The sequence below is a fragment of the Trichechus manatus genome, unplaced genomic scaffold, assembly GCF_000243295.1.
Source record: "Trichechus manatus latirostris isolate Lorelei unplaced genomic scaffold, TriManLat1.0 scaffold00091, whole genome shotgun sequence".
In the NCBI taxonomy this organism is placed as follows: Eukaryota; Metazoa; Chordata; class Mammalia; order Sirenia; family Trichechidae; genus Trichechus; species Trichechus manatus.
The window spans coordinates 6,150,700-6,174,408 of NW_004444027.1; the positions used below are offsets into that span (position 1 = coordinate 6,150,700).

Below are 23,709 nucleotides of genomic sequence, written 5' to 3' on the forward strand. Positions count from 1 at the left end.
CAAAGACTTTGATCCAGCTGCCTAATTCCTACTTATAACTAAACTTGTTAACTTTGAATTAGTCCCAGACATAATTCCCAGGTTATTTCGGCAGAATGGAGCCTCCTTTCTTGAACTATCTAAAGAAGGATTTCAGTTTACAGTTTCATTGTGGATAGGCCAGGAATGTTTTAAAGCCAGGGATCAGCATACCCTTCCTGTAAAAGGACAGACAGTACTTTAGGCTTTGTGGTCTGTGTGATCTGTCACAGCTACTCACCTGTGCCACTGTAGTACAGAAGCAACTGTAGACTATATGTAAATGCATAAGCATGACTGATTCAGTGAAACTATTTGCAAGGGCCGTAGTTTGCTATCCCTCTTTTAAGGCATGAATCTCTTAAGCATTGTATGGTAACACAGTTGTCCGTTTGAGAAAAAAGTTAAATATATACCTTACATCATACTCCACAGGAAATTACATATATATTAAGAGTTTAAACATAGAAATGAAAACTGTAAAAATATTCTGAATGATACAAAACCCGTACACCAAAAAGAAAAGATGGAAGTATTTGACTATATAAAAATTAACATTAAAAAAAACACCATAAATAAAGATAAAAGACAGATGACAAACTGGAAAAAAAAGTAATTACAGTCTATATGACTAGCAGGTAGTATGGTTTCTACACACCGTTAAGAATAATTTGAATAACTCAAAAGGAAAAGGGATAAAAGGTATGAATTCACAGAAAAATAAATATACTGGTCAATAAACGGGAAGAGATGCTCATTCTCACTAATAGTAAAATCTCTATATTAAAAAAAAAAGATTTGGCCTGCCAAATTTATAAATATGAATAATTCATAATACTCATAATAGTGTATTGGGGGATGTGAGGGAATAAACAGCCGGACATAGTTGTGATGGCTTATATTAGTTACGTATTGTGTAACAAATTACTCCACAATTTAGCGGCTTAAAACAATAAACATTTATTATCTCACAGTTTCTGTAGGTCAGAAATCCAGAAGTGGCTTAGCTGGATGGTTCTGGCTCAGAGTCTTTCATGTGGTTGCAGTTAAGCTGTTAGCGAAGACAGCAGTTACTGGAGCTGGATGACCCATGTCCAGGCTCACTCTCATGAGTGTTGACAGGGCTCAGATTCTTGCTGCCTGTTGGCTAGAGATATCAGTTCCTCACCACATGGCCTTACTATAGGCTGCTTGTGTGTCCTCACAACATGGCAACTGGTTATCCCCCTGAGCAAGTAACCCAAGAGAGAGAAAACAGTCAAAACGGACACCACATTGCCATTTATAACCTAATCCCAGAGGTGACATATATCACTTCTACCATATGCCATTGGTTGCAGGGACTAATCCTGGTATAATATGGGAAGAAACTACTCAAGGGTGTGAATACCAGGAGGTAGGGATCATTAGGGACCACCTTGGAGGCTGGCTACCATGTAGCTTTACCGGGACTGTATGGCTGCATGCAGCCCAGCTTGGTTCTACAGTTCTTCACATGTAGCTGCTGAGGCTAGAATGTCCTAGATGGCATTTTTACTCAAACATCCAGCTCCGGGATGGATTTGCAGGAGCAGTTGTGTGTTGGCAGGACATCTTTTACTTCATGTGGCTTCTCCACTTGGCTAGCTTGGGCTTCCTTATAACATTGTAGTCTCAGGTTTGTCAGACTTCTTATGTGGCAGCTGGCTTCCCCCAGAGCCAGCATTACAAGAGATGTAGGCAGAAGCTACAGAGCATCTTATTAGATAGCCTTGAAAGTCACAGAACATCACTTTTCCCACTTCCACTTATCAAAAACATGTTACAGGACCAGCCCAGATTTCACAAGGTCATGATTACCAGGACATATGACTTAATTGTGAAGGGTTATCTTTGGAACCTATCACAGGAAGTTAGGATCATGAGAAATGATGCTGACTTGTTCTAAAGTGGTAGCGGTGAAGGTAATAAAAATTGGTCTGATTCTGGACATATTTTGAAGATGAAACTGACAGAATTTGCTTATGAATAGGGTTTGTAGTATGTGGGAGAAACAGAGAAGTCACAGATGAATCAGATTTTTGGGCTGAGCAATTTGAAGAATAAGGATGGCATTTACTGAGATGTGAAAGACTGTAGGACAACAGGTTTGGAGAAGAGAATCAGGATTGGATATACTTATATTTATTAATATGTGCATAAAAGTCACAAATTCTAACCTGTCTTTCTAGGACTATTTTAAGAATTTTGATTTTATTCCATAGAGTGTAAGAACTTTTTGAAGATTTTTTATCAGAGAAGTGATACGATCAGAAGTATGCTTTGGGAAGATGAGTTTAACCTTGTAAGGAGTGAAAGAAGAGTAGGGAGCCAGGGATTGCTCTATGAAAGCATACCAGGTTTTATGAAAATTCTTTCAGACAAATCTTTGGTGGTCAGAGACAATGTTGCTTTTCCTGTTTTATTCCTAGCTTATAGCCTAGAGTAAGCCATGTAAAGGGGGTTCAGTAAATGTAAAATGAATGAATAAATGCATTATTCAAGCTATTTGAGAAAAAGCTAATCTGAATTAGTAAAATATCTGTTACAGATACAAACCCGTTGCCGTCAAATTGATTCCAACTCATAGCAACCCTATAGGACAGAGTAGAACTGCCCCATAGGGTTTCCAAGGAGCAACTGGTGGATTTGAACTCTTGACCTTTCGGTTAGCAGCCTGAGCGCTTAACTACTGTGCCACCAGGGCTCCTTGTATTGAAGAGGTAACAGAAAATAGTACCAACAGGTAGTAGATGTATGGAGACCTGACTTAGACTAAAAGCGTTATCACATATGATTATGTTTGATGCTTTATTTGACATTTTTTTTAAAAGTGCTTACAACAATTAGGGTTATTTTAAATTCTTCTCCTACCTGCATAAATTCTTTAGGGCTCTGTTTGCTCAACAACAAAAGGTCCTTTCAGTAATAATGAAAGGTTCTGAACATATTAGGGCGTATCGTTCAAAATTATTAAAACTGTCAAAAAGGAATTTCAAGAGAAGCTTTTTCATAGGAAGATACATTAAGTTGTCACTCGGCCAAAGACCATACACCTCTGTTCACATGAGGAGATAGATTTGTGCTTTGTTTTGAAAAATTCAAAAAAATAAAAAGACAAATGACAAACTGGAAAAAATTACATCTTTTAAATATTTTATTAATGATAGACTTTTTAAGGAAGAATTATTGGCTAAAAATAACTTGGATTTTTATTTTGGCCAATTTTTTTTTAATATAAATATCAAATGTACTGGGCCTGCAAGTTTCAGTGAAAGGACAAAAGTTTATTGTTCTTGATTTCATGATATATTTTTCATATTGGTTTTAAGAAATTGCAAGGTGTTTCCTTAAAATATCCTGTTTATTTCAGGGGCTACGCTAAGTATGAGACCTGCTCCTATTCCTATAGAGGACCCAGAATGGAGACAAACACCTCCCCCAGTCTCTGCCACATCTGGCACCTTCCGACTAAGACGGGGTAGTCGATTTACCTGGAGAAAGGAATGCCTGGCTGTCATGGAAAGGTACATTTCCCATTTTCCTATAAGAGGTCTCTCAAACTTAGAAGAGAGATAAACTTTAGATCGTTTTGGACAGTTTTCATTTCAGTCTAATAATCTGAGATGTGGGTTTCATCTCTAAAGCATTTTGGACTATTATAAATGCTATGTTATTGAAACAAAGGGATCTTAGCATTCAGTATTTATAAAGCTGCAGTTAAGGAGCCGTGGTAGCACAATGGTTAAGCGCCTAGCTGCTAACTGAAAGGTTGGCGGTTCTAACCCACCAGCTGCTCCACAGGAGAAAAGACCTGATGATCTGCTCCTGTAAAGATTACAGCCTGGGAAACCCTATGGGACAGTTCTACTCTGTCCTGTAGGGTCACTATGAGTCAGATCAACTCAATGGCACACAACAACAACAAAGCTGTAGTTAGCATCTAAAGAGCGCTGGTGGCACAACAGTTAAGTGCTTTGCTGCTAACCGAAAGGTTAGTGGTTTGAACCTACCCAGCAGCTTTGTGGGAGAAAGACTTGGCAATCTGCTCCCATGAAGATAACAGCCTAGAAAACTATGGGGCAGTTCTAGTCTGTCACATGGCGTCACTGTGAGTCGAAAATCGACAGCACCTAACAACAAGAGGAAGTTAGCAGCTATCAATTTACTTATGATTTAAAAATAGTGGCCTCAGGAATTTAAGAGCTTTAGGAGAAATATTTTTTATTGTTTTAAAAATATAGATAAAACAGTATTTGCCAGTTCAAGATTTTTCACATGTACAATTTAGTGAGACCTACTACAATCATGTTGTGCAACCATCACCAATCACCACTGCTAAATTTTTCATCACCATAAACAGAAACTAAGCGCTTTCTAAACAATGCTTATCTTTTTCTCTTTCCTTCCACCCCTGGTAACCACTATTAAACTCTGATCTCTATACATTTGCCTCTTCTAGCTATTTCATATTAGTGAGATCATACAATATTTTTCCTTTTGTGATTGACGTGGAAGAAATATTTTTTTGAGTTTAAATCTTTGTGTTTTTGGAAAAACTATTTGAAGTCTTATTTTCATCAAAAATAATTGAGTAGTTAGTTGTATAGGAGGTCACTAAGACAACTTTCTTCAGTAAGGAGTATGGTCTAAATGAGCTTAAATCCCAAAGGTTAGAAATATTTGTTTTGACTTTGGTTTGGTAATTTATCCAGAGACTCTAGCACCAGTACACCTGTTCCATACTAGGTACTTAGTACTTTTTTAACTTGAATTTGACCTCATTTCAGTCTTCCCATTTGAAATAGTATAAATTAATTAAATATGATTGTGAAATGCTCGATATATTTAGTGTAGATTCTATAGTATAATTATCCTTTTAGTCTCCTAACTATAAGTGATGTCTACAGAATTTTATTTTTATGGAGGGTTTTATATGCAATAAGGTAATAATTTTCCATTAGAAAAATCTTCATTTCCTAAGATCAAATGTAGAGAAAAAATATATATTAGCCAGAGGTGAAAAACAATTGATTTTTATATTGAGATGCCTCATTAATTTAATTAATAGAAAAGAAAGGAATAGAATGTTTAAAACTAGGTTTAACTTCCAAGCTGATATAGAATACATATTTACATTGAGCCAACTTTATATTATTCCAGTTGTCTAGTCTGACTAGTAGAGTAGCATAATGGATGAGTATTTGACTCAGAGTCGGAAGACCTGAAACGTGATCTTGACTTTGCCATTAACCAACTTTGTAACTGTGTAGGTCTCAGACTCTGAGCTCTAACTTTCTCATCTCTAAAGTGAGGTTTTCTAATACCCAATATTAAATTTTATCTTATTTAGGAATTTTGCCATCTTTCTCCCTGACTTCTTTATTTCCTAGCACATTAACATCTCTACCTGAAAGTTAGAGAAGGATATTAAAATGTTGAAATTCAGACCATGTTTTTGTTCTTTTGATCAAATTGCGATTAAAAACTTTACTTGAGGAGAAGGTTGGTTTCAGTGGCCAAAATAAGACCATAACTTATCCATTGATGTTCATCATCTATTCCCTTCCTCATTCTCTTTATTATAGATAAAAGTAGAAGTCATTTATTAAATAATGAATGCTTATATGCTGGAGAGTTAAGGTGACAGAATAAGACTTCGTTGTTCTGGAGACCTGACATTTAAAATCTGCTTTGCTTTTCTCATCTGGAAATTTTGATTCATTTAACAGTTTCTTCAGAACATATCATAGTATCCCTTCATCACATAGCAGAGGAGGATTAAATTAACATGTAACCTAAATTATTTGCAATATTGTGTATTTTCCTTCAGGTAGAAATAAAATAGCCTTTGGTTTCTAATTGGTATAAGGTCTAATTGTGCTATGATAGCTATTTAATTTTTTTTCATGAAGACACCAGTATACATTTATCACATAATGTCACATAATGAAAGAAAGAATTTAAAAATTGGTAACATTAATAATGATTGATGATATTCCTAATGCACTTCCAGAATTTTAATCTCAAAGGATAGAAACAAAAACTAGCTACAGAATCACTGACTGGATTAAATTCAATTAAAAAGATACTGAGCACTCACCCTGTGTAAGACTCCCATTTGGTCTTAATTTTCTCTTTTTAATTTTAATTTTAATTAATAAGTATCTATTTAATACAGAAGCGGTTGTCTTTGGTTTAATTCTGTCTTACCTGGCACTAGTAAGAGAGGATATGGTTTATTTCAATAGTTACAAAAATGTAAAAGCGTTTTGTGAATGGATACATATATACAGATTGTAAAACTAGCAATGTAAGTCTTACTCAAATATGTTAATATAAAAGTAAAAAATTATTTTATTCCTCACACCAGATAACTTTCAAATGAATTAAAAAATTGAATATACATAGGTAATAGATGTAATTGTGAGTGACTCCTCTGTATCTCAGAAATAGAGGGAAATTTCCCAAGTATGATTAAAAATCCAAGAGCAATAAGGGAAAGAATTGATAAACTTGATTACATAAAATTAAAAGAAAAACATTGTGGGGGACACTGTGAGCAATGTAGAAAGACAAATTAGAAAAAATAGTTGCAACTTATTGGTGTCCATAGTATATAAAGGAGAACAGTGGTGGTTTAGTGGTAGAATTCTTGCCATCTATGCTGGAGACCCAGGTTCAGTGACCAGTGAATGTACCTCAAGCGTAGCCCCAAGAGTAAGGCAGACAGACTAGGAAGAAAAGCCTGGCAATCTACTTCCAAAAATCAGCCAATGAAAAATACTAGGGAAACCTATACACCAGTGTTCATTGTAGCACTTTTCATAATAACCAACAAGTAGAAACAATCTAAATGTCCTTCAGCAGATGAAAATAGATAAACAAAATGTGGTACATACATACAATGGAATATTACACAGCCATAATTGATAATATTCAAGTAGTTAAAACAGCTTATCTGTTTATCAGTGTAGCCTGGGTGAATAAATTATGGTACATCCATATGTTGGGTGTCCAGGCTCACATACTGGAGTACCATGCAGGTGAAAAAAGGAATACCCATATAGAAAGTGATCTCCAGGATGTAATGTTCAGTTAAAAAAAAAAAAAGTTAGAGTCAGCTATATAAGATGCTATCATTTATGCATTTGCCTATGATTTGTTTAAAAATGGGAAATAAATCATAAATAAAATGGTTACCAATAGGAGAAGAGAAAAAGACAGGTTGGAGAGGAGAGGGATAGAAGCCAGCCTTCTCTAATTATACCTTGTTTTGATATTATAACTATGTAAATAGAATACATAATTAAAAAATAAACTTAAAATGGAGGAAAAAGTGATCTGTATAAAATAGCTAAAATGAAACAAGCAAGCCTAACAGTGTATCAGGTTGGTGACTTAGAAACACTCAAGAATCATATCAAATAATTTTGCAATATAGTAAATTTACTATACTTCCCTAGTGGATTATAGGTTAAGAATAAAAAGAACTACAGAATATTCTTACACTAAAGAAAGAAATAGCCTTTGGATAATTTTGATATTATTATTCAAATACTATTTTATGTTTCTATGCATATGTGTGTGTGTATGTATGTGTATATAGACAGATTTAAATAATATAGGTAAAACAAGTAATGATATCAATGTTATTAGGAACCAAGACTTTTAGTGTAAGAGGAAAGAGAAACAAATATAAAATCAAAAGAATTAAGTAAAACCCTATAATCTTTCTTTGCGTGTGTATGCATAAAGACAGAAATTTATCTCAAATTTTTTAAATAACAGCCTAATTCACATGCCATACAATTCATCTATTTAGAGCATACAATTCAATGGTTTTTAGTATATTCACAGAGTTATGCAAAAACATTGGTATAATTAATTTTAGGACATTTTCATCACCTTCCCAAAAAATCCTCATACCCGTTAGCAGTCACTCCTCTTTTCCCCCAGCCCTTGTTGTTAGGCGCCATCAGGTTGGTTCCAACTCATAGTGACCCTTTATGTAACGGAATGAAACACTGTCCGGTCTTGCGCCATCCTCACAATCATTGCTATGTTTGAGCCCATTGTTGCAGCCACTGTGTCAGTCCATCTCATTGAGGATCTTCCTCTTTTTCGCTGACCCTCTCTGCTTTACCAAGCATGATGTCCTTCTCCAGGGACTGGTCCCTCCTGATAACGTGTCCAAAGTACATGAGAGGAAGTCTTGCCATCCTCACTTCTAGGCAACTACTAATCTATTTTCTCTCTATATATTTTTGCATATTCTGGACATTTCATATAAATGCAATCATATAATACGTGATCTTTTGTGACTTCTTATATTCAGCATAATGTTTTCAAGATTCATCCATATTGTAGCACGAACTGGTACTTCCTTCCTTTTTATTGCCAAATAATATTCCGTTGTTTGGATATACCACATTTTATTTATCCATTTCTCATTTGATGGACATTCCAGTTGTTTTTACTTTTTGGCTATTATGAATGATGCTTCTTTGAACATTTCCAAGGTGATATACATTTATCCCTGAGTTTTCTTCTAAGAGTTTTATGCTTTTAGCTTTTACATTTAGATCTATGATCCATTTGGAGTTAATTTTTGTGTATACTTTGGGGTAGGAGTCCAACATCATTCTTTTGTGTATGGATATCCAGTTGTCCAAGCACCATTTGTTGTAAAGACAATTTTTCCCATTGATTAGTCTTGCTACCTTTGTGGCACAGTGGTTAAGAGCTCAGCTACTAACCAAAAGGTAAGAAAGTTCTCCATCAAACATCTGCCTAATAGTTTTAGGACAGTGATTCTTAAGCCTGGCTGCATATTGGGATCACCTGGGGAGTTTTGAAAACTATCAGTGTTATGGTGTCATCCCTTACCAACTAAATCATAATCTCTGGGGATAGGACTGATGCCATTAGTATATGTAACAACTTTCCATTTGCCTAAGAACATACGGAGATTGTAACAGGAAAGATGAAACAAGAATGACATAACTACTGATAATTGTTGAAGCTTAATTATTAAGATAATTATTAAGTACATGGGGGTTCATGGGTTTATTATACTTGGGTAGAATTGAAATTTTCCGTAATAAAAAGTTTTTTGTTGTTTAAAGAGGACCTGACTAGATTTTAATAGGTAAAATAGAATTAGATCACTGGCCAGTATTTATTCATTCAGTCATTTTTTTATGGACCGTCTGCTATGTGCTAGCACTAAGCACTCTGACCTTAAGTAGTTTACAGATTCACAAGAGATAAAAAGTAATCTATATTGTAGATACATATTCTGAAAATCTGTGTATGCAAATAATGTAAGACTCAAATGTGATTTCTATTTTGCAAACCTAACTGTCCCTTTATTCATTCAATAAAGTACTCATTAGTTGTGAGGCAAAGAGCTAGGATAGAGAGGTACATTTTAGGGTAAAGAAGTGAAGGAATGATGAACCTAGTGGACCTGAGAAGTCTTTGGATTCTGTGGTCACAAGTTTTGTAGCCTAGGAGCTTCATAGGGTTCTGGGTTTTATTATTGATGGCCTAGGAGTGAGGCTTCTAATGTGCTTTTTCCTTATTAGTGTTTCACTGATTTAGGATGGGTATTCCTTTGGCTTTGGAAACAGATTGGACTCTGGAGTGTTAGGGTGTATGCCTGGGACACAAAAGAGTGAGAACTGGCTATTGTGCCAATTCTGGTCTCAAGGAAGAAAGGTAAAGGGAACTTTCATATTTCTTTATAGGTTGTTCAGCCTAATTAAGAAAGATGGAGAAAGTGGCAAAGACTACAGGAATGAATGTGAGAATACCCAGCTGTGACAAGTAGAAGCAATAGACTATAGCAGTTAAAAGCACCAGCTTTAGAACCGGATTTTGTGTATACAGGTCACTTATTGCTATTACTGTTAATAAAAGTGGCTGAATGATGACTCTGTATCTGCGTATGTCCAGGCAAATGAATGCAAAATGCTGAATACCTCTGTATGAATGTGTAATTAAAACCATTCTTTTCATTTTCATCTTCAGCAAATAGTAGCATCTTAGTATGTAAAACAAAATCATTAATAAAACCCATAACCCTTTGAAGTCATAAGGAAAACATTTTCATTGTTATTTTAGCCTTTGTCATTCTTCAAAACAACTTACAAAAATTAACCTAAAATATACTCCCCAGTAGGCAAGGAACCAGCGTTAAAAATTTCAGCTTGAATTAGTCCAAAGGACTAATGGACCACGGCTACCACGGCCTCCTCCAGACTGAGTCCAGCATAACTAGACAGTGCCTGGCTACCTCCACCAACTGCTCTGACAGATATCACAATAGAGGGTCCTGTACAGAGCTGCAGAAAAATTGAGAACAAAATTCAAACTCAAAAAAAACAGACCAGACTTACTGGTCTGACAGAGACTGGAGAAACCCCAAGAGTATTGTCCCCGGGTACCCTTGTAACTCAGTACTGAAGTCACTTGGGAGGTTTACCCTTCAGCCAAAGATTAGACAGCCCTATAAAACTAACAATAACACATGTATTTCAGCCATGTATATGCGACCAAATGGGCACACCACGCAGGGGCAAGGACAAGAAGACAGGAGGGGACAAGAAAGTTGGATGAATGGAAATGAGAAACTCGAGGTTGAGAAGGGAAGAGTCTTGACACATCGTGGGGTTGGCAGCCAGTGTCACAGAACAATATGTGTATTAATTGTTTAATGAGAAAAGAATTTGTAAATCTTCACCTAAAGCACAGTTTTAAAAAATTTCAGCTTAAGAGTGAGTATCTCTTCCCAGAAATTTTAAGCATCTAAAAATAGGTTGTTAGGATAAAAGTACCTCTTCATGAATGAAAATAGCATCAACAACCACAGTACTATAACAAACCAAAATTAAATTACAGGTTTAAATTTGACGTCACTGCTGTTAACCTGAGATGTATGTAATCTGAATTAAAGACATGGTCTGGTACACAAATGCATTTTATACAAGTGTGTTATTACATACTGAGAGAATTAGCATGGAAGAGACACACCCATTTGTAAAATGTGTTTCTACAATGTTGCTTGAGGTTTCTGTAATTTAATTCTGTTGGTCTTTACTGCATTTTGGAATTCTTCCCAGGACAGTTTATTAGTACTTGGACTTTGGTTTCAGTCTCTTTCCTTCCTCCTTTTTACTTTTAATTTTTTCAGTGAATACTTGAACTGTGAAGGTTAAGAAGACTAAATTCTATAAATTCTGTATTTAACTAAATTCTGTATTTAACTGGAGACTGGTTGTGGTTCAGACAACTTGCAATACAAGCTTGCCTAATCTGTTTTGCCAGTCATCAAAACCTTGACGTGCATGAAACGTTTCCTTTCCTAGTCTCCTAACTCTGAAATATATTGAATTACGATGGCATGACTTTATATGGCACATACTTTCATATGTGTAAATAAAGTAAAGGCAAAAAGTTAGTGTAGGTTCAAGTTTGAAGTGTCTCTGAAAAATCTCCTAGTCTCCTAGTGATATTAACCTATCCTGTTTTCATAGTGCCGCTTCCAGTTATTCCTTTATTACCTTTAATTACCACTGTGAGGCAAAAAAAAAAAATTACTCAGCAAGTACTCTTCACTTCTGCTCCCATTTCATGAAACTACATTTAGGAAAAAAAATTCTCTTGTTTTGCTTTATGTAGTTTGAGACTTTCTTAATTACCATATAAAATGGGGAAATAACTGCTTGTTCTCCTGGTAGACTTTTCCTCACCTTTCTAAAAACAGTTAACTCTTGAAGAGAATCCTGCTTTGTAAAATGCAAAAACCATCACCTTTTTCTTCCTTATCTAATCAGTATTATTTGTGTTATTTTGGTGTAATATTCCAATGTCATTTGGTATCATTCGTTCTGTATAGAAATCTATGAAGTAATAGGCCTACTCATGTCAGTAAGATTGCACCTGGCCTGAAAAACTTTAGAGTCAAAATGTTTATCATGCTTTCTTGTAGTGCTCTTCTGAGAGATTAAGACGTATCCAGATTTTTCTTTGGAAGATAACTTGTATAATTTGAATAATAAAAGTACTGATTTGCCTTCGTTGTACAAAAATATATAAACTACTTTTACTCGCCACGGATTGAGTTTAAGAAGCCCAAATTTAAACTAAGAAGCTCACTTTGATTTTATTTACCTATATTTGGTCATCATTCCTACAGAGAATAAGGAAGGGACCCTAAAGATCATCTAGTTCATCCCGTTCTTTTTTTAGACCAAGAACTCTTGGTTCAAAGCAATTAACTAACTTGGGTAAATATGGAAAAGAAATGAGATTAAGTTGTGTGTTTTGAATTCATAGTCATGTGAACCATAGAATATGCTTTAAAAAAACATACTCATTGAACTTCTCAACTTTATCTTTCTTAATGTTTATTTGATAAGCATTTCTGCGTGTCTACTGTGTGCTAAACTTTATGCTAAGAATTGGGATACAAAGATGAGTAAGACAAAAATCCTTATTGTATTAACTTTGAATTTCTTTTTTTCTGCATTTCTTTATTCATTTATTTCTCTCAGACCTTAGTTATTTCTTTCCTCTTACACACTTTCGTTTCTCTTCAGCGTGCCTTCTACCCTCCCACCATTGATCTTCTTAGTTGATCAAAATGTAAAACTCAGTATATACTTTAGTATTTGTTATACTTATTGAATAAAGTATTGTGCTCCTATTTCATTTAAAAAGCAAATTCATCAATTTATATTTTTCAAAGCAATATTAAATATTATATAATTCCTAACCATCCTTCAAGTGCTCAAAAATGTATCACTCTATGATTCTAAAGAAAAGACCAAAATGGATGTCAGAAGAGACCCTGAAACTTGCTCTTGAAAGTCAAGTAGCTAAAGCAAATGGAAGAAGTGATGAAGTAAAAGAGCTGAGCAGAAGATTTCGAAGAGTGGCTTGAGAAGAAAAAGTAAATTATTATAATGACACATACAAAGACCTGGAGTTAGAATACCGAAAGGGAAGAACACGCTCAGCATTTCTCAAGCTGAAAGAACTGAAGGAAAAATTCAAGCCTTGAGTTGCAACAGTGAAGAATTCTGCAGGGAAAATATTAAACAACACAGGAAGCATCAAAAGAAGATGAAAAGTCACATAACAATGTATGTATAAATTTTTGTATGGGGAAGAAAAAGAAGATGGAAGGAATACATAGAGTCGCTGTACCATAAAGAATTGGTTGACATTCATCCATTTCAGGAGGTAGCATATGGTCAGGAACCAATGGGACTGAAGGAAGTGGTCCAAGCTGCACTGAAGGCATTGGCAAAAAACAAGGCTTCAGGAATTGAAGGAATATCAATTGAGATGTTTCAGCAAACAGATGCAATGCTAGAAGTACTCATTTGCCTATGCCAAGAAATTTGGAAGACGAGTACCTGGCCAACCAACTGGAAGAGATCCATATTTATACCTATTTCAAAGAAAGGTGATCTAACCGAATGCATAAATTACCAAACAATATCATTAATATCACATGTAAGTAAAATTATTGCTGAAGATCATTCAGAAGCATCTGCAGCAATACATCGACAGTGAACTGCCAGAAATTCAAGCAGGATTCAGAAGAGGATGTGGAATGAGGGATACCGTTGCTGATGTTAGATGGATCTTGGCTGAAAGCAAAGAATACCAGAAAGATGTTTACCTGTGTTTATTGACTATACAAAGGTATTCGACTGTGTGGGTCATAACAAATTATGGATAACATTGCGAAGAATGGGAATTCCAGAACACTTGATTGTGCTCATGAGGAACCTGTACATAGATCAAGAGGCAGTCCTTCGAACAGAACAAGGGGATACTACATGGTTTAAAGTTAGGAAAGGTGTATGTCAGGGTTGTATCCTTTCATCATACCTATTCAGTCTGTATGCTGAGCAAATAATCTGAGAAGCTGGACTGTATGAAGAAGAGCTGGGGCATCAGGATCGGAAGAAGACTTGTTAACAACCTGTGATAGGCAGATGATAAAACCTTGCTTGCTGAAAGTGAAAAGGACTTGAAGCACTTACTAATGAAGACCAAAGACCACAGCCTTCAGAATGGATTACAACTCAACATAAAGAAAACAAAAATCCTCACAACTGGACCAATAAGCAATATCAGGATAAACAGAGAAAGTATTGAAGTTGTCGAGGATTTCATTTTAATTGGATCCACATTCAACACCCATGGAAGCAGCAGTCAAGAAATCAAATGATGCATTGCATTGGACAAATCTACAGCAAAAGACCTCTTTAAAGTGTTAAAAAGCAAAGAAGTCACCTTGAAGACTAAGGTGCACCTGACCCAAGCCATGGTGTTTTCAGTTGCCTGGGAAAGCTGGACAAAAAGGAAGACTGAAAATGAATTGATGCCTTTGAGTTATGGTATTGGCGAAGAATATTGAATATACCATGCGCTGCCAAAAGAACGAACAAATCTGTCTTGGAAGAAGTACAACCAGAATGCGCCTTAGAAACAAGGGTGGTGAGACTTCGTCTTACATACTTTGGACGTGTTATCAGGAGAGATCAGTCCCTGGAGAAGTGCATCATGCTTGGTAAAGGAGAGGGTCAGTGAAGAAGAGAAAGACCCTCAACGAGATGGATTGAGTGGCTGCAACAGTGGGCTCAAGCATAACAACAATTGTGAGGATGGCCCAGGACCGGGCACTGTTTAGTTCTATTGTACGTAGGGCTGCTCTGAGTTGGAACCGACTGTACAGCACCTGACAACAACAACATGATTCTAAATAATTTTTGTGTGTGTGGAGCCTTTGTTCCTTCTGAGACTCAGTGGCATTTGGTAGTAAAGTATTTCCCAGCCTGGAATTAAATCTCTGCAAAATAATTGGTGCTTAGCATAACAGCACCAACAGGCTGACTTCAAAGAACAAAATCACCTCCATGATAACTAAGTTCTGTCAAAAAAGAAGTTGTCTAGGACCACATTTAAATGTACAACATAATCTATCTCAGTACTTTGTGTTAGCGATCCATTTGTATTCTGGTCCCCTCAATTCCTATGTTTATATATTATAGTAATGAAATATTTTGAGGGTATTCCAATATGAAAATGAAAATAAAGTGCTATTCACCTACTTTAAGTCTCTTGTTGTTGTTAGGTGCCATCAAGTTGATTCTAACTCATAGCAACCCTGTAGGACAGAGTAGAACTGCCCCATAGGGTTTCCAAGGAGCAGCTGGTGGATTTGAACTGCCAGCCTTTTGGGTAGCAGCTGAGCTCTTAACCACTATACTACCAGGGCTTCTTTTTTTAACTCTAGAAAGTTAGAATTCCTTTCTTCCTTATCAAATGAGAAAACTAAATACTCATGTTCTTACTTCTTAGAAGAAGTTGGTGTCTCTTATTTTTCAGTTTATATCTAATATTAAAACTTTGTTCAGTGTTTTACAATTGCAAAGAAACTTAAATTTTAGTTTCTCCTTTATGATGTTGCTGCTGAGTCGAGTGAACAAGCTGAAGAAAATGTGTTCTTCACATACAGGATCATGATCAGCCATGTCTGACCAAGGTAGTGATTTTGTTTAGATAGAAAATTCAGTAAAAATATTTTCAACTTCTTTACATTTACGTATGATAGCTTTTTAGCAAGTGGGTAAGTCAGTGAAGATACACCTGTTAAGGGGGATACTATGATAAAATGACAGATGTGGCCTGTGTAGATTCTAGGAAAAATATAAATGAAATAATGTTATGCAAAAGAAGAAACAAATTCCTTATAATAATGTAAAAATACATACATGGAAGCCCTGTTCAGCGGTTTGAATCTACCAGGCACTCGTTGGAAACCCTATGGGGCAGTTCTACTCTGTCCTATAGGGTCACTATGAGTCGGAATCGATTCTATGGCAGTGGGTTTGTTTGTTTTGTGTGTGTGTGTGCACAGATAAAGATGGAGAGAGATGATAAAATTTGTCAATAAGTTATTTCCCTTAAGTGTTGAATAGTTTGTACATTTTTACATTACTTTTTATCTGTCTATTTCTTATGACATAGTGGTTAAGAATACAGGCTTTGATGCTAAAAAGAGTCTGATTCTAGCCTTGACTCTTACTCAACAGCTATATGTCCTTAGGCAAATTACTTGCTATAACATGGCTATAATAATTGTACCTACCTTATAGGATTGCTGTGATTTAATACCAAAAGACAATACATGGAAAGTACTAAGCATGATACATGGTATTCATGTGCTGTGTAGTGAATTACTTAATATGGCCCTGTTAGCCATGCATGGTTTTATAATTCCCACACAATGACTGGATGGGACTATGCAAATAAAGTGCTTGTGGCCCACCAAGGTATTGGACATCCTGCAAATAAGGTGTATGGAACCCTTGCGGGGAGGTGGGACTATGCAAATAAGGTATATGGAACCCTAACGAGGGAATTGGTCAGTTTTGCCATCCAGCTAGGCTTAAAGGGAGCCAATCCTATAGCAAAGAGGAATTTCACTACTACCAAGAAAGACGAACTGGAAGTGCAGCGCATCCATTGGACCTGGGGTCCCTATACTGAGACCCCCCTAGACCCAGGAAACAGAGAGGGAGCTGTAACATAGGAGACAGCGAAAAGCAGCGGCAGAGAAACGGAGGCAGCAGAACCAGGAGAATGATGCGAGACAGCATGGTGGACTTCCTGGCCACCAAGGGAGGCGGCTACAGTAAGTGTGCCAACCCACAGAGCAAGAGAACTGAGCACCTTCCATAAGGAGCCTTGCTGGCGGAGTGAGGTGCCTCTGGGCACTTAATAGTATAGCTAAAAGAGCTTTGTAACAACTGCCCAAGCAGGACACAGGCCAGGCCAAGGGCTGAGAGAGGAGTCCTATCCTGAGGGGGCGGAGAGGAGCCTGTCCTCAGGGGGCTGAGAGGAGCTGAGAGAGCTGTCCTGCACTGAAGAAGGGAGACTTTGCCTACATGCTTCCTGATCCTGATTCTGAGTTGTAGCGTGTTGATTCTTATCCTCAGTTGTAACCTGGTACTTCCCTAATAAATCGTGAGTATTGTCTGTGAGTTCTGTGTGGCCATTTTAACGAATTATTGAACCCAGCAGAGAAGTAGAGTGCTGTGGGAAGGACACCTGGTATCAGAATTGGTAGAAAGGTTGGAGGGGGAAGGTATGTTTGACTTCCATCTCATAGGAATCAGCCTTGGGCTGATGTTGATGTGATTCTTCCCCCTCATAAAGTTAAACAAGGGGGTCAGATGCTGCCACACTGCCATATTTACAACATACCAGTACTAGTTGCTGTCAAGTCGATTCTGACTCATGGTGATGCCATACATGTCAGAGTAGAACAGCACTCCATAGGGTTTTTTCAGTGTCTGATTTTTCAGAAGTGTATCACCAGACCTTTCTTCCAAGCTGCCTGTTGATGTGTTCAAACCTCCAAACTTTTGGTTAGCAGCCACATGCATTAACTGTTTGCATCATCCCTGAGTAGGAGTCAATTCCATGGCAACTGGTTTACTGGTTTATGGTATACATTGTTGTTGTTGTGGTTAGGTGCCATCAAGTTGGTTCCGGCTCATAGTGACGCTATGTACAATAGACAAAAACACTGCCCAGTCCTGTGCCATCCTCACAGTCTTTGCTATGCTTGAGCCCATTGCTGCAGCCACTGTGTCAATCCATCTCATCAAGGGCCTTCCTCTTTTTCGCTGACCCTCCGCTTTACTAAGCATGATGTCGTTCTCCAAGGACTGATCCCTCCTAATAACATGTCCAAAGTATGTGAGACAAAGTCTCGCCATCCTCGCTTCCAGTGAGCATTCTGGCTGTATTTCTTCCAAGACAGACTTATTCATTCTTCTGGCAGTCCATGGTATACTCAATATTCTTTGCCAACACCATAATTCAGAGGCATCAGTTCTTCAGTCTTCTTTATTCATTGTCGAGCTTCGCCGTGCATGTGAGGCGATTGAAAATACCATGGCTTGGGTCAGGTGCACCTTAGTCCTCAAAGTGATGTCTTTGCTGTTCAACACTTTAAAGAGGTCTTTTGCAGCAGATTTGTCCAGCGCAATATGTTGTCTGATTTCTTGACTGCTGCTTCCATGGACGTTGATTGTAGATTCAAGTAAAATGAAATCCTTGACAGCTTCAATACTTTCTTTGTTTATCATGATGTTGCTTATTGGTCCAGCTGTAAGGATTTTCTTTTTCTTTATGCTGAGGTGCAACCTGTACTGAAAGCTGTAGTCTGATTTTTATCAGTAAATGCTTCAAGTCCTCTTCACTTTCAGCAAGCAATATTGGGTCCCGTGCATATTGCAGGTGGTTAATGCATCTTCCCCCAATCCTGATGCCTCATTCTTCTTCATATGGTCCAGCTTCTCGTATTATTTGCTCAGCACACAGATAGAATAAACTAAAAAACCAAACCTGTTGAGGTCAAGTCGATTCCGACCCATAGCAATCCTATAGGACAGAGTAAAACTGCCCTTAGAGTTTCCATGCAGTGGCTGGTGGATTGGAACTCCTGACCTGTTGGTTAGCAGCCAAGCTCTTAACCACTGTGCCACCAGGGCTCCAGCTTCTCGGATTATTTGCTCAACATACAGTTTGAACAAGTATGGTGAAAGGATGCAACCCTGATACACACTTTTCCTGACTTTAAACCACGCAGTATCCCCTTGTTCTGTCTTGGTTTGTGTACAAATTCCTCATGAGCACAATTAAGTGTTCTGGAATTCCCATTGTTCGCAGTGTTATCCATAATTTATTATGATCCACACAGTTGAATGCCTTTGCATAGTCAGTAAAACACAGGTAAACATCTTTCTGGTACTCTCTACTTTCCAACAAGATCCATCTGACATCAGTGACAATATTCTTCCTTCCACGTCCTCTTCTGAATCTGGCTTGAACTTCTGGCAGTTCCCTGTCAATGTACTGCTGCAACTGCTTTTGAATGATCTTCAACCAAATTTCACTTGTGTGTAATATTAATGATATTGTTCGATAATTTCCTCATTCTGTTGGATCGCCTTTCTTTGGAAGGGGCACAAATATGGATCTCTTCCAGTCGGTTGGCCAGGAAGCTGCCTTCCAAATTTCTTGACATAGAGGAGTGAGCACATCCAGCACTGCATCTGTTTGTTGAAACTTCTAAATTGGTATTCTGTCAATTCCTGGAGGCTTGTTTTTAGCTATTCCCTTCAGTGCAGCTTGGAATTCTTCCTTCAATACCGTTGGTTCCTGATTATATGCTACCTCCTGAAATGGTTTAATGTCCACCAGTTCTTTTTGGTACAGTGACTCTGTGTATTCCTTCCATCTTCTTTTGATGCTTCTTGCGTCGTTCAGTATTTTCCACATAGAATCCTTCAGTTTTGCAGCTTGAGCCTTGAATTTTTTCTTCAGTTCTTTCAGCTTGAGAAATGCCAAGTGTGTTCTTCCCTTTTGGTTTTACTAATTCCAGGTCTTTGCACATTTCATTATAATACAGTGTTTTCTCGACCTACCCTTTGAAATCTTCTGTCTGTTCAGCTCTTTTAGTTCATCATTTCTTCCATTTGCTGTAGGTACTCAACTTTCAAGAGCAAGTTTTTAAGTCTCTTCTGACATCCATTTTGGTTGTTTCTTTCTTTCCTATCTTTTTAATGACCTTTTTATTTCTTCATGTATGATGCCCTTGATATTATTCCACAACTCGTTTGGTCTTTGCACATTAGTGTTCAGTGCATCAAATCTGTTCTTGAGATGGTCTTTAAATTCAGGTGGGATATACTCAAGGTCATATTCTGCCTCTCGTGGACTTGCTGTAATTTTCTTCAGCTTCAACTTGAACTTTCATATGAGCAGTTGATGGTCTAGTCCACATTCGGACCCTGGCCTTGTTCTGACAGTTGATATTGAGCTTCTCCATCATCTCTTTCCACAGGTGTAGTCAGTTCGATTCCTGTGTATTCCATCTGGCAAGGTCCACATGTATAGCTGCTGTTTATGTTGTTGAAGAAAGGTATTTGCAATGAAGAAATCGTTGGTCTTGCAGAATTCTATCATGCGATCTCTGGTGTCATAATAGGTGCTCAATCAGTATTCCTCGTACTACTAAATAGTACAAAAATATTAAACAAATAAGAACTTCCAAACAGAATTCTGTGTTTCTCCAAAATGAATTTTCCAAAGAGTTATTTTCTAATGTATTCTTAAGCTTTAACCAACAAGAATCTATTTAGTATTTCTTTCAAAAAAAAAGTCATTCATCACCTGTATGCCCAGCACTATACCCAGTGCTGAAGCATTTTCAAAGATAAAGTTCTAGATCTGTAGGACTCAGTCTAGTGGGGAGACAGGCTAAAAAAGTCACATAAGTGATGGGTTTCAAGTACAGTAAGAAAATAGAGGGGAATGGTTTGAGGAGAGGCCAACACTAAGAAGGTGATATTTGAGCTGGGTCTTGTAGAGCAGTAAGTAGATATTTGATAGATGGAGAAGAAGAAAAAAAGACATTCTTGACAATGAGAACAGTATGTGCAAAGCACAGCAGCATGAAAAATTAAATAACTGGAATGTATGGTCAGTCAGGCAGGAAATGAGGCTGGGTAAGTAAATTGCAGCCAGATTGTATTGCCACATTTGAAATGTTTGTTTTTCTCAAAGCATTTTTATTTGCATTTATGCCCAAGTGTGGTTGTTCTAATAATTTTTCTTAAATTTCTTAACCTATTTTCTAAATTTTTGTGCCACTTTCCTCCCAAGTATAAAAGAGAGAGAATTCTTTTTGTGATGAGGTGGATTTTATGTCAATATTTGTGAAACATCTTGGAAATTAAAAAATTGAAAATTTTTAAAAAAATCTTCCTAGCCTTTTTTAAGACTAAATAATACTCCTTTTTCAAGAAAATATCTGGAAATTTCAGCAGTTTTCAATTGAAAAAAAAATCATTTGATCCATTTTTTCCCTGCTGACTTGTATTATAAAGGTGCACTATTATAAAATTATAGAATCCAGTTTTCCTACTGACTTTTTTTATAGAGCTGCATTCTTAGGAAGAAAATTTGGGCAATAGTATTTGCCAGAGTGAATTATTTCAGTGGTGTAGTTTATGAGTTCCTGCAGGCTAGGTTTTGGTTTTAATTAGCTGGCCCATAGGCTAGCACATAACACCTGACATCAATAAATGTTGCTGAGCTTGATTGAATTAAGTATTTAAGAAGATCCTACAACTTTAACAAAATTAGAATTTACTGTAACCACCCTTCCACTTCCTGCTAGATATATTAGATTCAGGAGGTAGGGGTGCATGGGTAGAAGAAAACAGTATTTTCTACTTTTGTGAAAGTTAAAAGACCTTTGATGTGACTCAATGGTAAATAATAATCCAATTCAGTGATTAAATGATAAAAAGGATCCAATTAAAATGACTCAAAAACAGCAGAATGATTTTCAACTGCCTCATTGTTGTTTTTCCTCAGCCTGTACCAGTTTTTCTCACAAAAATCACTTTGTAGACTGAGTCCAGTACAACTAGATGGTGCCCAGCTACCACCACTGACTGTTCTGACCGGGATCACAATAGAGGGTCCTGGACAGAGCTAGAGAAAAATGTAAAGCAAAATTCTAACTCACAAGAAAAGACCAGACTTACTGACCTGACAGAGACTGGAGAAACCCCTAGAGTATGGAACCCAGACACCCTTTTAGCTCAGGAATGAAGTCATTCCCGAGGTTCACCCTTCAGCCAAAGATTAGACAGCCCCATAAAACAAAACAAGACTTAAGGGGCACACTATCCCAGGGGCAAGTATTAGAAGGCAGGAGGGGACAGAAAAGCTGGTAATAGGGAACCCAAAGTTGAGAAGAGAGAGTGCTGACATATTGTGGAGTTGTTAACCAATGTCATAAAACAATATGTGTACTAACTGTTTAATGAGAAACTAGTTTGTTCTGTAAACCTTCATCTAAAGTACAGTGTAAAAAAAAGCTTAAAAAAAATCACTTTGTAGAAGCAACATTGAATCCTCTAAAATCTACTGTTTGTCATGGTCTACAATGAGTGAGGAATGAGGATATTTTAACCGTGCCTCCCTTAGGGTGTCTGGCCATCACTGCAACCCCTGGCGAGCTGGTCTTGCTTTCCCTCTCTTCTGATGTCATAACTATTCTAGAGTTGAAAATGTTGGAGGAATACACTATACATTTTGGAATTAATGGATGCTGAAAGTTAAATTTTAAAAAGCGTTTATCCTTTTTCATACTGTTTATGGAATGACTCTAGTGGAACATAATAAACTACACCTCCCATATCTCTGCAAATAGAAGGAAGTTCTTAACATTTATATGAGACAGCAGGAGCCTGGATATGACCTCATTTCAGTCCATTAGACTATTTGAGGAAAAAAAGAATAAAAATTTCCCACATATTGACAGGTAGAGTTATCCCAATCCATTTCTCATAGCCAGCAAGAAGATGAACTATCCTTAAATGCATTTTAAAATTGGGAAATTATACTTCCTGTTTCCTTTTTGGTCAAACAGAAATAGCAAAAAGAGAAATTATCACAATGTTTTTTAGACAGATTAAAAGTTCTTCCCATCCACATATAGATTCTTTGCCAGTAGTTTTTGTTTTTTTTTAAGATTTATTTTCTTTTTTTTTAATTTTTTTTATTATACTTTAGATGAAGGTTTACAAAACAAATAGTTTCTCCTTAAACAGTCAGTACACATAGCGTTTCATAACATTGGTTAACAACCCATGACATGTCAACACTCTCCATTCTTGACCTTGGAGGACCTTTTTTTTGGTGAAAATATACATAGCCAAAGTTACACTGTTTCAAAAGTTTCTACATGTACAATTTAGTGACATTGATTACATTCTTCCAGTTGTGCTGCTATTCTCACTGTCCTTTTCCAAATTATTCCATCACCATTATCTTCAACTCACTGCCCCCAGGCTTCCCATCAAACCTTTTGAGTTGCTGTTGTCCATTTGATCTTACATAAATAATTCTTTGTTTTTTTTGTACCTTAGATGAAGGTTTGCAGAACAAATAGTTTCTCATTAAACAGTTAGTACACATATTGTCCTATGACAATGGTTAACAACCTCACGACATGTCAGCACTGTCCCTTCTCAACCTTGGGTTCCCTATCACCAGCTTTCCTGTCGCCTCCTGCCTTCTAGTCCCTGTCCCTGGGCTGCTGTGCCTCATTAACCCTGTTTTGTTTTATGAGGCTGTCCAATCCCCGGCTGAACAGTGAACTTCGAGAGGGGCTTCACCACTGAGCTAAAAGGGTGTCCAGGGGCCATACTCTTGGGGTTTCTCCAGTCTCTGTCAGGCCAGTAAATATGGTCTTTTTTTGTGTGTTAGAATTCTGTTCTACCTCCTTTTCCAGCTCTGTCCAGGACCCTCTATTGTGATCCCGGTCAGAGCAGTCAGTGGTGCTAGCCGGGCACCATCTAGCTATACTGGACTCCGTCTGGTGAAGGCCTTGGTTGCTGTGGTCCATTAGTCCTTTGGACTAATCTTTTCCTTGTGTCTTGTTCTCTTCATTCTCCCTTGCTTCGGAAGGGGTGAGACCAGTGGAGTATCTTAGATGGCTGCTCACAGGCTTTTAAGACCCCAGATGCTACTCACCAAGGTAGAATGTAGAACATTGTC

General features: G+C 37.1%; 1 protein-coding gene across 8 annotated transcripts in view; it reads left to right on the top strand.

Annotated features, from left to right (window-relative positions):
- The window catches only part of HMBOX1 (homeobox containing 1), a 324,458-nt gene that overhangs the window by 264,095 nt on the left and 36,654 nt on the right, over positions 1-23,709 (top strand). For all 8 annotated transcript variants that reach the window (XM_023736737.1, XM_004382194.2, XM_012557228.2 and 5 more), the window contains exon 6: positions 3,410-3,563. In XM_023736737.1, the coding sequence (XP_023592505.1) occupies positions 3,410-3,563 (154 nt within the window). The remainder of the gene's footprint in view (positions 1-3,409; positions 3,564-23,709) is intronic.